General features: G+C 38.5%; 1 protein-coding gene across 1 annotated transcript in view; it reads left to right on the top strand.

The window, feature by feature from the left end:
* Positions 1-15,497, top strand: part of glsl (glutaminase like) — a gene marked incomplete at its 3' end in the record, with an annotated part of 28,504 nt that extends 13,007 nt beyond the window's left edge. The window contains exons 5-21 of the mRNA XM_079560007.1: positions 756-876; positions 950-1,016; positions 2,742-2,854; positions 4,693-5,011; positions 5,086-5,153; positions 6,364-6,527; positions 7,907-7,965; positions 8,030-8,074; positions 8,148-8,206; positions 8,270-8,336; positions 8,415-8,465; positions 9,705-9,881; positions 9,943-10,074; positions 12,510-12,602; positions 12,792-12,853; positions 12,920-13,060; positions 15,350-15,497. Coding sequence (XP_079416133.1) covers positions 756-876; positions 950-1,016; positions 2,742-2,854; positions 4,693-5,011; positions 5,086-5,153; positions 6,364-6,527; positions 7,907-7,965; positions 8,030-8,074; positions 8,148-8,206; positions 8,270-8,336; positions 8,415-8,465; positions 9,705-9,881; positions 9,943-10,074; positions 12,510-12,602; positions 12,792-12,853; positions 12,920-13,060; positions 15,350-15,497 — 1,886 coding nt within the window. The remainder of the gene's footprint in view (positions 1-755; positions 877-949; positions 1,017-2,741; positions 2,855-4,692; positions 5,012-5,085; positions 5,154-6,363; positions 6,528-7,906; positions 7,966-8,029; positions 8,075-8,147; positions 8,207-8,269; positions 8,337-8,414; positions 8,466-9,704; positions 9,882-9,942; positions 10,075-12,509; positions 12,603-12,791; positions 12,854-12,919; positions 13,061-15,349) is intronic.
* Positions 15,498-17,513: the final 2,016 nt, after the last annotated feature.

Genomic DNA, 17,513 nt, shown 5'->3' with positions numbered 1-17,513 from the left:
TTTTTGTCACTTTTTTTGCCTATGTTTTTTTCACATTTTTGTCGTTTTTTGTCTTTTTTTTGTCTTTTTTTGTCTTTTTTTTGTCTTTTTTTGTCTTTTTTTGTCCATTTTTTGTCCATTTTTTTGTCAATTTTTTTGTCAATTTTTGGTCTTTTTTGTGTGTCTTTTTTTGTCATGTTTTTGTCAAATTTATATCACATTTTTGTCATTTTTTCATCATTTTTTTTATCACATTTTTTTCTTTTTTTTTTGTCATGTTTTTGTCAATTTTTTGTCAAATTTTTGTCAAATTTTTGTCTTTTTTTCACCATTTTTTTTTATCACATTTTTGTCATTTTTTTGTCAATTTCTTGTCACATTTTTGTAACATTTTTGCCACTTTTTCATCCATTTTTTGTCACTTTTTTGCCAATGTTTTTTTCACTTTTTTGTCACATTTCCATCATTGTTTTCGTCTCAGTTCTGTCGCTATTTTCACAGCTGTTTTCCAGAAGCTTTCGGATTGGGGTAAAGCCAAACTGGAGAAAACGTGCTCGGTTCAGGCGGGAGTTAAGGGGTTCTTAAAGAGACAGAGGCCTATTTCAACACATTCACTACGGCCATTTTGAGAGAGACATTTTATACAAGGCAGTTATTCTAATTTACTGCATTTACAGACCAACAGAAGGTTTGTCATCATTGTAGTCCTTCCGATCACGAGACGACAAAGTTTTCCATGATGATCTGAACCCTCTCTGTCTCCTCTCCCTCTCTAGCGCCCTCTGTCTGCAGCTCTAACGGGTGCCTGAAGCCCCCTCTGCCCCAGGCCCCGCTCTCCCCCGAAGACCGAGCTCACACCTGGTTCAGTCCGGTCCAGAGTCCGTCCAGGAAGAGAGCGTGAGGCGCTTTGATCACCGTGAATGAACTGAGACTTAGTTAAAGTCCATTTGTGTGTTTGTTTCTGCTTCAGGGCGGCGGACGTTTTGTTCGACAGCTTCTCCACCGACGGGCGCATCAACGTCAATCATTTCTTTGAGGTAACTTTATTTGAAATGAGAAATGCTTTGTTTTAGAGCGAGGTTTGAGCTGAGGAGGAAGGAGAGTGAGCTGTGGTGGTTCAAGTGTATTGTGATTTCATTAGTTAAACCTCTTAAAGGAACAGGCCACCGTTTTTCCATACTGAGATATGTTCTTACCTGAGCTGTGACGAGTTCTTTAGCACCTGTCTGATCTTCAGTCACGTAAACACAGCGCAGACGGCGTTAGCATTTAGCCTCTCCCTCTCTCCTCTATAGCTCCAAAACAGGTCAAGATAGAAGCTACCAAGCTCTTCCACGTTTTCCCTATTTAAATATGGTTACGTGTAACCTGGCTAACTCCGTGCTGCTGTGTGCGCTCAAATTATTTGGAACTGCACAACAGCCTGGGGACCATGGCCCAAATTTTCGCATGGATTTGGGAACCAATCACAGAGCGAGGAGGGACGGCAAGACGATGACGCGCTATTCGATATACGGAAGCTTGTAGTTTATTTACGGATAAAAAAATAAAACGTTTATTTACGGATCCAACATGACAGCAGCAGACACGATGGTATTTTTTGATCAAGCTTTAGACCTTGTTCTAAATAATTTAGCTCAAAAGTTTACAGCGGGTGCGTCATACGTCGTCTCATACGATGATACGATTGGCTGTGGCCTCGTGCAGACGCATGAGACTTTTTTTTTTTTTTTTTCGTATCGCCCAATAAACGACTATGGACGATCGTAAACCACACCTCTCCTACGAGAAAATGAATTGGTGTCCCCAGACTAAATATCACTTGTGATTTTAGTCTGGTGTTAGCCAGGCTTGGTTACGTGAAGTGTTCCACTACAAAGTATAATTACACAAAATTAAACAATGTGGATTTTCTAAGCGGATAAAAGAGGGGACTATATTGTAAGTAAGGGCGCCCCTTCTGTCGGTGCTTATTTTCCCGATAATGACCAGCGTTCTATACATGATCCGCTTATTATTCGGCCATTTGCCAACTGAACACACAACATAAACTTCGTACACTTTTATGAAGGTCCAAAGGTTTATTTAATGACTTCCGCGACAAATAGTTCCCAAAAGTTTGCGCGTTGCTTGGCAACGTTTGGCTAGGCTAGAAGCAGCAACGCTAGCAGCTAGCCTAGCTTAGTTGAAGGCGCAGGTGGAGGAATGGTGCTGAATCTCTGGGTAAGTTGAAAGTCAGACTCACGCTAACTTCACGAGCGATTCCCCGACTTCTCTCTCAGTGACGGGGACATTTTCTCCAGTTTGGCTTTACCCCAATCCAAAAGCCTCTGGAAAAAAGCTGTGAAAATAGCAACAAAACTGAGACGAAAACAATGATGGAAATGTGACAAAAAATGTGACAAAAAAAATTACAAAAATGTGATAAAAATTTGACAAATAAATTACAAAACTGTGACGAAAAATTACAAAAAAATGACAAAAAGTTACAAAAATAAATATAGTTGAATACCCAACAAAAAAATGATGGAAAAAAAAATCTGATGACGTGAGGAAAAAGATCCTCTCGGTTCAGGCGGGAGTTAAGAGGTTAAAATGGGACCAAACACGCAGCCGCCTCCCCTAACCTTGATAAAAACGTAACGCTGAGCATCATATTTGAACTGTTGTGGAGTAAAAGCCATCATTTTTCAACAGAAGCTCAGAGAGAAGATGGTGATGGAGCCTGAGATGTGTTTTTCTTAATCTTGCATTTGTTCCAGTCGATCTGGAGCTCCGGGCTGCACCGGTCGGACCCGCGGCTCAGAGAGAGTTTCTTTCACATGAGGAAACTGCAGGATTCAGACGGGACCATCGACAGGAGCTCCTTCCACAGGTCACGCTATGTCACATTCAAACATTAAGCAAAACTGGGGTTCTCAACAGTGATAGTGCGCCCTCTGCTGGATGAGGCGGATCTAGACCGGTCAGCTTTTAGGAAGGCTGATGTGGATTGATGTTGATCTACTTCACCCACGTGAGGAGTTAGGCAAGTTATATCAGTTTTTTTCATGAAAACAAAACAAAAATCTTATGCAGACATTTGCAAAGTGTAATGAGATGCTTCTGTTGATTGATAAAGATAACTTAACTTCGAACAGAAAACAAATTGGTTGTTATTTTTGTTCCTAAGCGATCCTAATCTTAACCTAGCGTAATCCTAACAAATCTAACCCTAATTTTAGCCTAACCCTAATCTTAACCTAAACTATCCCTAATCTTAACCTAAACTATCCCTAATCTTAACCTAAACTATCCCTAATCTTAACCTAAACTATCCCCAATCTTAACCTAAACTATCCCCAATCTTAACCTAAACTATCCCCAATCTTAACCTAAACTATCCCCAATCTTAACCTAAACTATCCCCAATCTTAACCTAAACTATCCCTAATCTTAACCTAAACTATCCCTAATCTTAACCAAAAACTATCCCCAATCTTAACCTAAACTATCCCCAATCTTAACCTAAACTATCCCCAATCTTAACCTAAACTATCCCTAATCTTAACCTAAACTATCCCCAATCTTAACCTAAACTATCCCCAATCTTAACCTAAACTATCCCCAATCTTAACCTAAACTATCCCCAATCTTAACCTAAACTATCCCCAATCTTAACCTAAACTATCCCCAATCTTAACCTAAACTATCCCCAATCTTAACCTAAACTATCCCCAATCTTAACCTAAACTATCCCTAATCTTAACCTAAACTATCCCTAATCTTAACCTAAACTATCCCTAATCTTAACCTAAACTATCCCCAATCTTAACCTAAACTATCCCTAATCTTAACCAAAAACTATCCCCAATCTTAACCTAAACTATCCCTAATCTTAACCAAAAACTATCCCCAATCTTAACCTAAACTATCCCTAATCTTAACCTAAACTATCCATAATCTTAACCTAAACTATCCATAATCTTAACCAAACCCTAATCTTAACCTAAACTATCCCTAATCTTAACCTAAACTATCCATAATCTTAACCAAACCCTAGTCTTAACCTAGCCCTAATGTTAAACTAACTCTAATCCTAACGATTTTAATGTAAACCTAACAATAATTGTGAAACATAATCATTAACAAATAATACCGTCGTCAATCTGCTCCGACCAGCAGAGGGCGCACGATCACGGCGGATCCGCCTCACCGTGGTGGATGCAGCTTTCTATTATAGCCCTGGACGACTGAGAAACACCCTGTTAACCAGGCTAAAGCATCTAAATATATGTTTTATAGATAAACTGATGTGTATTGCAGGTGTGTGACTGAAACCATATACACATATCTAAATATATGTTTTATAGATAAACTGCTGTGTATTGCAGGTGTGTGACTGAAACCATATACACATATCTAAATATATGTTTTATAGATAAACTGATGTGTATTGCAGGTGTGTGACTGAAACCATATACACATATCTAAATATATGTTTTATAGATAAACTGCTGTGTATTGCAGGTGTGTGACTGAAACCATATACACATATCTAAATATATGTTTTATAGATAAACTGCTGTGTATTGCAGGTGTGTGACTGAAACCATATACACATATATAAATATATGTTTTATAGATAAACTGCTGTGTATTGCAGGTGTGTGACTGAAACCATATACACATATATAAATATATGTTTTATAGATAAACTGCTGTGTATTGCAGGTGTGTGACCGGCTCCGTGTCTCTGATCCTCAAAGCTGTTCAGGGCCGGTTCGTGATCCCGGACTTTTCCACCTTCACGGACGAGACGCAGAAGCTGTTCTCCGGCTGCAGACAGGTGTCCTCCAGTTCACGAGAACATCACCACAGCACAGACTGCAGACAGGTGTCCTCCAGCTCAGGAGAACATCACCACAGCACAGACTGCAGACAGGTGTCCTCCAGCTCCAGCTCAGGGCGAGAACGTCAGCACAGCACAGACTATAGACAGGTCTCCTCCAGCTCAGGGCGAGAACGTCACCACAGCACAGACAGTAGACAGGTGTCCTCCAGCTCCAGCTCCAGCCCAAGAGAACCTCACCACAGCACAAGTGTCTAAATACTCTCTGTGTTCAGGAGAAAGAAAACGGTGGAGTCGATAGCAGGAAGTGGGGCGTCTCCATCTGCACTGTGGACGGACAGAGGTGATCTAGCTTTTTGGCTTTGGGGTGATTTATCATTTTATCATGAAAAGTGCAAACTGGAAAATGCCATATAGCCACTTAAAGGGATGTTTCAGGATGTTTGACATATATTTGAAGCGTTTCGTGGCGCTAGGCTAGTGCAAGGCTAGTGCATGTCTATGGTATCAGCTAGCCTGCATTAAACACAGTGTGACCCGCTCCACAGAGCACCTGAGACAAATCACTGATAACACCAGACTAACCATATAAATGTCTGTGTCCATAGAGTCATTTTAACCATTTTGCATTTAAAATAACTTATATTTGAGCAGCATCAGCTTCGTGGTTGTATAAGCTACACAGCGGCGGAGTGATCTGCGAGAAAGTAGTCCCTCAAAATACTTTTTGTCGCTTTTTTGTCACTTTTTTGTCACTTTGTTGACATTTTTTTGACATTTTTTTGTCACTTTTTTTACATTTTTTTTTTACATTTTTTTTACATTTTTTTGTCACTTTGTTGACACTTTTTTGTCACTTTTTTTACATTTTTTTTAAACATTTTTGTCACTTTTTTGTCACTTTTTTTGGACTTATTTGTCACTTTTTTGACTTTTTTTGATATTTTTTTGACACGTTTTTGTGTCACTTTTTGTCACTTTTTTGTCACTTTTTGTCACTTTTTTGTCACTTTTTTGACACTTTTTTTAGACTTATTTGTCACTTTTTTGACACTTTTTTTAGACTTATTTGTCACTTTTTTGACATTTTTTTGACACTTTTTTTGACACTTTTTTTTACACTTTTTTTACACTTTTTTTTACACTTTAGCATCACTGTTCACGTTTTTTGTCTCGTTTTTGTCTCGTTTTTGTCACCTGTTTTGCTGCGTTTTCCTCCTCATTTACGTCCCTATTTTGTCCCTATTTTGTCACTTTTTTTGGACTTTTTTGAGACTTTTTTTCGACTTTTTTTTTTTAACACTTTTTTTACACTTTTTTTACACTTTTTTTGTCGCTTTTTCATCACTGTTCACGTTTTTTGTTGCTTTTTTTGTCTCGTTTTTGTCACCTGTTTTGCTGCGTTTTCCTCCTCATTTTCGTCACTCTTTTGTCCCTATTTTGACGTTTTTCTTTTTCAAGCAGCTTTTCGATTCGGGTCAAGTCGAACTGAAGAAAACCTGCTCAGTTAAAATGGGGGTTCAGAGGTCATGTATCATCCTCCTCTCCCTCAGGCTGTCGTTGGGGGACTGGTCCGGCCCGGTGCTGCTGGAGGAACTGTCCTGGGCCCTGGTTTACGGAGCCGCCGTGGATTTACTCGGACCGGACCTCGTTCACAGATACGTCGGGTTCGAGGAGTTTTCCAGATACGATTCTCCGTTCGCCCTCAACAAAACAGGTCCAGAAAAGCGAGATTTGGAAACGTGGGCAAAGGAGGGAAAGAGAATATCTGGGTAGAAAAAAAAGCCAAGGGAAGAGCAAGAAGAGTGTGTTAAAGAACAAGCAATTACACTTAGAAGGCAAATAAAATCAGTAAAACCTGTTATTCTAAGTTAAATAAACCTCTTAAACCCTTAGCCTTAACCGAGTGTATTTTCTGCAGTTCAGCTTTACCCAAGTCTGAAAGCTTCTTACAAAAAACATCCAGAGAGTGACAATGAAGTAAATGAAAAAAAGCAGCAAAAACGCAACAAATCGTGCAACCAAAAAGCGATGAAAAAGCGACAAAAAAGTGTCCGAAAATGGACAAAAAAAGTATAAGAAAGAGTGTCAAAAAAGTGACAAAAAAGACAAATAAGTGACAAAAAAGTGACAAAAAAGTGACAAAAAAAGTGACAGAAAAGTGACCAAAAAGTGACCAAAAAGTGACCAAAAAGTGACAAAAAAGTGACAGAAAAGTGACCAAAAAGTGACCAAAAAGTGACCAAAAAGTGACAAAAAAGTGACAAAAAATGACAAAAAAATGACAAAAAAGTGACAAAAAAATGACAAAAAAGTGACAAAAAATGACAAAAAAGTGACAAAAAAGTGACAAAAAATGACAAAAAAATGACAAAAAAAACGAACAAAAATACGACAGAAAAGTGACCAAAAATCGACAAAAAAATGACAAAAAAGTGAAAAAAATGACAGAAAAGTGAAAAAAATGACAGAAAAGTGACCAAAAACTGACCAAAAATTGACAAAAAAGTGAAAAAAAAGTGACAAAAAAATGACAAAAAATTGACAAAAAAGTGACAAAAAAGTGACAAAAAAAATGACAGAAAAGTGACCAACAAGTGACCAAAAAGTGACAAAAAAGTGACAAAAAAAGTGACCAAAAAGTGACCAAAAAGTGACAAAAAATGACAGAAAAGTGACAAAAAATTGATCAAAAAATGACAAAAAAATGACAAAAAAGTGAAAAAAAAGACAAAAAAATGTCAAAAAGTGACAAAAAAAACAACAAAAAAGTGACCAAAAAGTGCCAGGAAAATGACAAAAAAATTACCAAAAAGTGACAAAGAAGCGACAAAAAAAATGATTAAAAAGTGTCAAAAAGTGACTAAATTAAACTGGAGAAAATGTGCTCGGTTAACGTCGTGGGGGTTAAGAAGTTAAAAGCAGAAAAACACTTCCGTAAGTTCTGATAAAAAACGGCCTCAAAGCAACAACTGCATGGGATATACTCAGTTCATTATTGTATTGTTTTACTCAGTTCTTTATTGTATTGTTTTACTCAGTTCTTCATCAGTGTATTGTTCTTGTAAAACACTTCTGAAACGTTTGTGTCTGCAGGGATTCCTCACACTCCTCTGACCGAGACGGGAGCCATCGTCACCACGTCACTACTACAGGTCAGTTACTTTTTAGTTTTTCCTTTTCCATTGAGCTGATTTTTGTGTTTTTTTGCACGTGCAGCTGACAGGACGGCCGTGCGCTGACGAAGAGGAGAAGTACGACTCGGTGAGCGACTAAACACAAATACTGTTCATGTTTTTTAATCGCAGAGATGGTCAGATTTGGTTTTTGTTTTCAGGTGCTGAACGTGATCCGGCGACTGTGCAACAAGGAACACGCCAATCTGAACTGCACCAGGTACTTTCTATGCAGATCTGAATCAAAAACTAAAACAATACGTGTTCATTTCTATTGTTTTAGTTACAACAGCAGCAGAGACTCCAGCGTCCGTCTCTCCGCTCTGTTCTATTATCTCCAGGAGAAAAAGGTTTTAAATTGACCTTTGAAAAGCTCATCATTTGCATTTTTCGCTACATTTTCGTGTCTGAAATTCTTTTGTTTCCAGTGTTTTCCGGAGAAAGTGGACATTAACGCGGCGCTGGACCTGATGCTGCAGGTAAAACTGTCCCACAATGAAGAACTGAGTAAACGTCTGAAGTACTTAGTTATTTATATACATTTCACTTCACAAACAGTGAGGCTGATCTGTGCCACTCACTCAGATGCTGAAGCCACTCAGACTGAGGGTGAAGTGTTTGCACCTTTGAACTGCAGACCTTCTTTTTAACCTCTTAACTCCCACCTGAATGGAACCCATTTTATCCAGTTTGGCTTTACCCTAATCGAAAAGCTTCTTCGGAAAAAAACACCAAAACAGGAACAAAATATGAGAAGAAAACAAGGATGTAAACGCGACAAATATGTGACAAAAATTCAACCAAAAAGTGACAAAAATGTGACAAAAATTCAACCAAAAAGTGACAAAAAATTCAACAAAAATTTAACAAAAATTTAACAAAAATTCAATAAAAATGTGACAAAAATGTGACTAAAATGTGACAAAAATGTGACAAAAATGTGACAAAAATTCAACAAAAATGTGACAAAAATTCAACAAAAATTTGACAAAAATGTGACAAAAATGTGACAAAAATTCAACCAAAAAGTGACAAAAATTCAATAAAAATGTGACAAAAATGTGACAAAAATTCAACCAAAAAGTGACGAAAAATTCAATAAAAATGTGACAAAAATTCAACCAAAAAGTGACAAAAATTCAATAAAAATGTGACAAAAATTCAACAAAAATATGACAAAAAATCAATAAAAATATGACACAAATTCAACAAAAATATGACAAAAAACCAATAAAAATATGACAAAAAATCAACAAAAATGTGACAAAAATTCAATAAAAATGTGACAAAAATGTGACAAAAATTCAACAAAAATGTGCCAAAAATTCAACAAAAATTTGACAAAAAATTGACAAAAATTTGACAAAAAATCAATAAAAAAGTGTCAAAAATTCAACAAAAATGTGACAAAAATGTGCCAAAAATTTGACAAAAATGTGACAAAAATTTGACAAAAAATCAATAAAAATGTGACAAAAATTCAATAAAAATTTGACAAAAATGTGACAAAAATTCAACCAAAAAGTGACTATATAATGGCCAAAGAGGACAGAATGCATTTGGTTTAGGCAGGTGGTAAGAGGTTAAAAGACACCGTTCACTCTGTGGAGAAACCAAAATCCCTGTTACTTCAAAATACTATATTACTTAAGAGGAAGCAAAGTACTGTGTGACAAAAGTACTTCAGAAACCACAGACCTGCTGTTTAATGTCCCCAGTGCTCGTCCACTGAAGTGACGTGTGAGTCCGGCGCAGCGCTGGCCGCCTCGCTGGCCAACGGGGGCCTCTGTCCGCTGTCATGTGACCAGGTCCTGTCTCCCACGGCGACCAGGTCCCTCCTCTCCGTGATGCAGACGGCGGGACTCGGACACTTCTCCACCGCCTTCCACTTCAAGGTCTGAGCTTGAGTAAGTCCTTGTAGTCACACAGATCTGCTGACCCTCGCTTTGCCCTCAGACCTCGGTCCCCGCCGCCTCCACTTCCCAGGGTGCTTTGCTGGCGGTCGTGCCCGGAGTCCTGGGGCTCATGGCCTTTTCTCCGGAGACGGACTCCAGCCGGAACAACTGGAGAGCTCTGCACTTCTGCCAGGTTCATGCAGCTTGTTTATTACAACTCTAACGCCACGGATTTACAGGAAAAACTTTAACTTTTTATTACTGTATTCAGTTTTTCCTACAAAGGTGTGTCAACTTTGCACTGAGTCACAGTTTCTCCATAACTTTACATGAAAAACTGTAAATTCAAAGCCCATTTACTCAAAAACACAACATTTTCTAGGTTCATACCTACATTTTTTGAATGGATTTCTGAGATATTTTTCAGTGTCTAATTCAGGGGGGCCCAAACTTTTTTTCTCCGAGGGCCAAAATGAAAAAGTGCCTGTGAGTCACGGGCCAAACATAGCGATGTCAAGCGTGAAACACTGTGCTGTCAAAAGTTAATGGTGTGACAGAATTTGTTTGGTAATAGTTTAGTTGAGCAGCAGAGGGCGCTCTAGCAAGTGAACTTGAACCTGACTTGATTAGCACCACTTGGACAGGTGTGTGGCATTGTTGCCTCACAATCAAAGGTCAATGCAAGCAAGAGAATGGAGACACTGTTGGTATGTAATCTATAATACACTATAGTTAGCATTGTTCATATGCTATAGCTAAAACTGTGCTCTGATATAATCTGTCTAAAAAGGCATACATAGCCTAAATACTTATTTATTGTATTTTCTTTTCTAAGGTTTTCAAACTGCTGCTGCTGTAAACTAAATTCTGCTCTCAGAAGGAAAACAACAAAGTAGAAAATAAAAAGACGTAATGAAGCTTAGTTGAGCCTCTGTCCTCCATCTACGTTTGGCTTTTTCAAGTTTAGCCCACATTGACTTTTAGAAAACTTGACAAACACATATAACTGCATATAATAGTAGTTGCTTTATTTTCTTCTTTGGTATACATTTGCATTTAATTGCAGCAATATAGTGCAAAATGTAAACAACCGTACCTACAGTGACTTTAAATCTAAATCTGATCCTGTATTAATCTCTGTAGAGAAATGAGTTCTCTGCATTTGACCCATCCTCCGTGTCGCATGGGGCGACCTGTAGAAGCAGTGAGCTCCAGCCTGGGCCGGCGCTCAGGGACCCGTCTCCATGATGTGGAGCCAGGCTGGTGGTCAGAAACACCTGGCTGGAGGATTCACCTATTGCACATGTTTTTTATAACCTACCACTAACCTACGCAGACACGGGGAGAACATGCAAACTCCACACAGAAAGGCCCCTTCTAGGTGGGAATCGAACCCGGGAACTTCGACCTGTGAGGCACAAGCGCTAACCGCTGCGCTACTGTTACCTCATTCACTTAACTCAGAGGAAATGCGATATCTGTTCAGCATAAATTCTTTTAGAAGTAAACATGTACCTTTGTTGACGTCAACAACCTTTGCAATAAAAGTTGGAAAAATGGGAAAGTTGATAAACACCAAGACACAGGCTGTTTCCCAATGTCCAGGATCCTCGGCGTCTCGACCACTTCAGACGTCATTCGCGTCATCACGGCGCCGCCAAGTGGTTCCATTTCACCTGGACCACTCGCCCCCTCGCAGCTCGACTCCTCCGTTTGGCTCATTTACGAAGGATACAGCAGTGGATCCTCCGCTGCCTCGGAGAGCTGACATTACCCATGATGCACTGCAGCATAGTTTCTTTTTTCTTTTCTCGCAAAACTTTATTAGTTTGAACTCACTTTAAAAAAGTTGTGTTCCACATAAACAGTTTCCTGGCCTCTGTTATTCATAAAACAGTTGTTTTAATGAGCATAGATTGACACGTGACCTGACGCAGCCGCTCCGGAGGCCGTTCCATCTGAGCTCAAAGGCGGCGGGGAGAGGACACTCTGGAGGAGCCGCCACCGAGGACGTCAACGACGTGGCCAAACGGATCCTCGCAATTGAGAAACAGCCACTGCAACAGTGTTTCCTTCACTTTGCGAAAGGAGTGAAACAGCGCCCCCAATTTGACGCTGGTGGCCAAAAAGTGTACTACATCCATATTTAGCATCGAGAATGAATGGGAGAGGGGGCCAAATTTGTCCCCCGGGCCCCACTTTGGGCACCCCTGGTCTAATTCCTAAAAGTACTATAATCATTGGAGTTTGTGCTGATTTGGATTTTCTTATTGTCAATGGAAAAGGAGTGATTTTTCTTGACTTTTTTGTGTCTCATTTTAAGTTTCAAGTTATTTTGTCTTGTTTTAAGTGGAATAACACGTGTTCTATTGGAAATCTCAAAATCAGCTTAATTGTCTTGTCATTTTCTTCCTGTGTCCAGTTTTTTTAAAATATTCTTCCTCCCAGTAATAAATTGCTTTTTCAAAACTAAATAAAATATACAAACCAACAAAGCCTTAAATGTAAACTTATCCATTATTTAGATTTATAGGAAGTTTATGAATTCGGCAAACTGTACAAAAAGGAAAGAAAACTTGCAACACATTTTCTTGTCTCGTCTTGATCTTTCTGCTGGTTTATCGGTAGGAGCTGGTGTCTCGGTTCCAGCTGCACAGCTTCGACATCAGGACCCCGTTCAGGCAGGTCCTGGCCTACAGGCAGTGGAAGTCCGAGTCCGAGGTGAGTCCAGCCCCTCGAGCTCCTGGAAACCTGTGAGTTTATGCCGTTTAATATAGTGAGTATGAGCAATCGAGCTGGTGCTGCTCTCAGGTTTTGGCCTGGTGGATGTGGCTGTTCCGCAGTCGGCTGGACCTGGCCCGTAGACTCCGCAGTGTCCTCCGCCTATTACAGTGTGTTCTTGTGTTGCAGGGATACCAGATCATGAACCTGCTCCTGGCTGCTTTCAAAGGAGACGTGCAGTCACTCAGGAGGTACATTTATTTATTTATCTTTTGGACTGTCTGTGTGTGAATGACGGCGGCGATTTCCCGGCGCAGGTACTTCCTGTCGGGCGCGGACGTGAACGCGGTGGATTACGACGGCCGCTCCGCGCTCCACGTGGCCGCGGCCGAAGGTCACGCAGAGGTCGTCCGCTTCCTGCTGGAAAACGCCGGAGCGAAGCCCGACGCCGGCGACAGGTCTGCGCTTTCCTCGTAACTATGGCAACCACCCTTTCCCCCCACCGTGGTCGCAGGTGCAGAGAACGTCATAACGGGGTTTCAGTCCAAATCTGTGACAACTTCTCAAAACAAGGAGCGTTTTCTCTCATTCCTGTGTTTTAAGGAACGTTTTGTGTAATTTAATCACTTTCCTGGTTCAAAGGTTTGAGTGGGAAACGCAGCAACGTTTAATGAACTTTCTCACGGCACAACCTCTAAACCCCCGTCTCAGCCAAGTGCATTTTGTCCAGTTACAGCCTGTAGGGCTCATTTGAAAGCTAAGACCCACAAAACGCATCTAAACTTTTTGCTTGCGTTGTTGCCATGTTGTAGTCGCTTTTATTTCTTTTCTTTGCATTTTCGTCACTTTTTCGTCATATTTTTTACACTTTTTGGTCACTTTTTCGTCAGTTTTTGGACATTTTTTGACACGTTTTCGTCATTTTTTTACACTTTTTTGTCACTTTTTTGTCACTTTTTCGTCATATTTTTTACACTTTTTTGTCACTTTTTTGTCACTTTTTCGTCATATTTTTTACACTTTTTTGTCACTTTTTCGTCATATTTTTTACACTTTTTCGTCACTTTTTCGTCACTTTTTCGTCATATTTTTTTACACTTTTTTGACACTTTTTCGTCATATTTTTTACACTTTTTTGTCACTTTTTCGTCATATTTTTTACACTTTTTCGTCACTTTGTCGTCACTTTTTCGTCATATTTTTTTACACTTTTTTGACACTTTTTCGTCATATTTTTTACACTTTTTTGACACTTTTTCGTCATATTTTTTACACTTTTTTGTCACTTTTTTGTCACTTTTTCGTCATATTTTTGACACTTTTTTGACACTTTTTTGACACTTTTTCGTCACTTTTTCGTCCTATTTTTCACACTTTTTTGACACTTTTTCGTCATATTTTTGACACTTTTTTGACACTTTTTTGACACTTTTTCGTCACTTTTTCGTCCTATTTTTCACACTTTTTTGACACGTTTTCGCCATATTTTTTACACTTTTTTGACACTTTTTCGTCATATTTTTTACACTTTTTCGTCACTTTTTCGTCACTTTTTCGTCACTTTTTCGTCACTTTTTCGTCATATTTTTCACACTTTTTCGTCACTTTTTCGTCATATTTTTTTACACTTTTTTGACACTTTTTCGTCATATTTTTGACACTTTTTTGACACTTTTTTGACACTTTTTCGTCACTTTTTCGTCCTATTTTTCACACTTTTTTGACACGTTTTCGTCATATTTTTTTACTTTTTTCTCACTTTTTTGACACTTGGTCATATTTTTTTACACTTTTTTGTCACTTTTTCGTCATATTTTTTACACTTTTTTTACACTTTTTCGTCATATTTTTTACACTTTTTTGTCACTTTTTCGTCACTTTTTCGTCACTTTTTCGTCATATTTTTTACACTTTTTTGACACTTTTTCGTCATATTTTTTACACTTTTTTGACACTTTTTCGTCATATTTTTTACACTTTTTTGACACTTTTTCGTCATATTTTTTACACTTTTTTGACACTTTTTCGTCATATTTTTTACACTTTTTTGTCACTTTTTCGTCACTTTTTCGTCACTTTTTCGTCATATTTTTTTACACTTTTTTGTCACTTGGTCATATTTTTTTACACTTTTTTGTCACTTGGTCATATTTTTTTACTTTTTTCTCACTTTTTTGACACTTGGTCATATTTTTTTACACTTTTTTGTCACTTTTTCGTCATATTTTTTACACTTTTTTGACACTTTTTCGTCATATTTTTTACACTTTTTTGTCACTTTTTCGTCACTTTTTCGTCACTTTTTCATCATATTTTTTACACTTTTTTGACACTTTTTTGTCACTTTTTTGACACTTTTTCGTCATATTTTTAATACTTTTTGGACACTTTTTCGTCACTTTTTCGTAATATTTTTTACTTTTTTTTACACTTTTTTCACACTTTTTCGTCACTTTTTCGTCATATTTTTCACACTTTTTTGACACTTTTTCATCACTTTTACATCATATTTTTTACACTTTTTTATCACATTGTCGTCACATTTTTATCGCTCTTTTGTTGCGTTTTCATCCTCGTTTTCGTCTCATTTATCTTTTGCTTTTTCTAATGAGCTTTTAGATTTGGGTAAAGTCAAACTGGAGAAAAAGTGCTCGGTTCAGGTGGGGGTTAAGAGGTTAAAGTCAGTCAGATCCCTGTTATTGCTCCTGTGATAATTGTTTTGTGATGTAGTTGCGTGTTGTGTCCAGGTGGGGGAGCTCTCCGCTGCACGAGGCCCGCAGACACAACAGAGACGCCGCCGTTCAGATCCTTCAGGCCGCTTCAGCTTCAGCTTCAGCTTCAGCTTCAGCTTCAGCTTCTTCTCCGGCATCAGACGCTTCCGGTCCTCAGTCCTGAGCAAAGACACGAGGGATTAAAGGGATTATGGGGAAAAGAACAGAATATGTAGAAGAAGAATGAAGTGGAACTGGCAACTATGCAACTTGTTACTGCAAGGTCAATTACACACAGATATGAACTTTTATTTTCACATAAAAAGTAGGGAGGCACCGATACCACTTTTTCTAAAAGCGATACGAGTACTTGGATTTAAGTACTCGCCGATACCGAATACCAATACAAGTACAAGGCATTTTCTTCAACGTTCTTACTTTTTTCACAGATTGGTTTGTAATTAGTAAATTTACATTTCCTTAAGTAAAGTCGGCGACACATTTAAGAGCAGTTATATTAGAATTGTGCTGATGACATTTATTTATTTAGTTTATTTTCATTCAATATAATGTTTTATTTTTATGTCTCTGTCCATCATAGACAGAAAAGCCCATGTCCTAAAGCTCCCAATGCCTGAGCTTTATTCATTTATGTGTTTTTCATTTCTGTCATTTTTTCGTCCATTTTTTATCAAATTTTTGTCACATTTTTATTTTTGTCTTTTTTTTCATCAAATTTTCGTCACATTTCCATCATTGTTTTCGTCTGATTTTTGTCATTTTTTGGTCAAATTTGTATAAATTTTTTCTCACATTTTTGTGACATTTTTGCCACTTTTTCATCAATTTTTCGTCACTTTTTTGTCACATTTCCATCCTTGTTTTCATCTCATTTTGTCACTATTTTCACCTTTTTTCCAGAAGCTTTTGGATTGGGGTAAATCCAAACTGGAGAAAATGTGCTCGGTTCAGGTGGGAGTTAAGGGGTTAAAAGAAAAGCATCCAAAAACAAAAACGCGCTTGAAAAGCAACAGAAAAGTGACAAAAAAGTAATGAAAAAGCAACATAAAAATGAGGCGTTACAGTGTCGCTCTCCAGTCAAGAAGCTTTTAGATTTGGGCAAAGCTGGAGAAAATGCTCTGGGTTAAGGCGGGGGGTCAGAGGTTCACATGTGTATTTGTGGAAGTGTCACATTTACGCTGATTTGGGCCAGGCTGACCAGAGTCCAGGGCTGGTTTTCCGTCCCAGTCCGGCCCTGCTCTCTCCCCTATACTGTTTAAAACCCATGTTATAAACTCAATTTCAAAGGTTTTGCTCCCCTAAAGTAATATAAGAGTCAATCACTTTTTACTGTGGGGTGTGTGGGACGTTTAAGTGTCCTGTTTTAGTGTAGATTCTTCTCTATTCTTCTTCTGTCTGGAAAACTCCTCCTCCTCCGTCTGACTCCGGTCGACTCTTTTCACCAAAAGCCGTTTAAATTCCTTTCACGTCCTCGGCTCGTTCTGCTCGGACACTTTTCTCCTGCAGAGGGAAAGTTGGACTCGGCCGTGGTGGCGCAGTGGTTATCCCGCCTGCACTTGCTGAGGTTCAGAACAACTGCTGGATGGAAAGTGAAGTTCAGTCGAAGCTGGAGCAGGAAACAGAAGGAAGATCTTTCACAATAAAAGCTGAAATGTTACAGTGGGCTTCAGTGTGGCGTCTGTGTGTTGCAAAAGCAGATCTTGAGGTGAGACACTTCAGGGGAATAGTGGAAAATATATTAAATATCAATAATATAATAAATTCAAATTAAATAAGACCTTTGACAAATAGGTGAGTTTTCAAATAGGCCCAAAATAGACAAAGCATTGGGGTCAAGATTATGTATTTTTGAGAAGCAGCTGAACTAATGTTTAAATACAGCTGGGACTGAACCGGCCATCGAAGACGAATTAATTATTTTCACAATACAAGGTCCAATTACTTTAATAAACTCCTTTAACCCTCGTGTGGCCCTTAACCTCGTAAAGCGCTGAAATATTATTTTTGTCTCAGATCTTGGATCTTGGCGTTTGGTCACATTTGAGCTCCGCGTTAGAACATTACACTTCTGCTGGACGCAACAATAAAAGATTGAAATTCAACCATTTCTTCATAATAAGTGTGAAAAAGCCTGTATGTAATTGAAATATTGGTTAATCATTAATGACTCTCTACAAAA

The sequence above is a fragment of the Gobius niger genome, assembly GCF_951799975.1.
Source record: "Gobius niger genome assembly, chromosome: 7".
Classification (NCBI taxonomy): Eukaryota; Metazoa; Chordata; class Actinopteri; order Gobiiformes; family Gobiidae; genus Gobius; species Gobius niger.
This window is presented reverse-complemented; position numbering and strand designations above follow the sequence as displayed.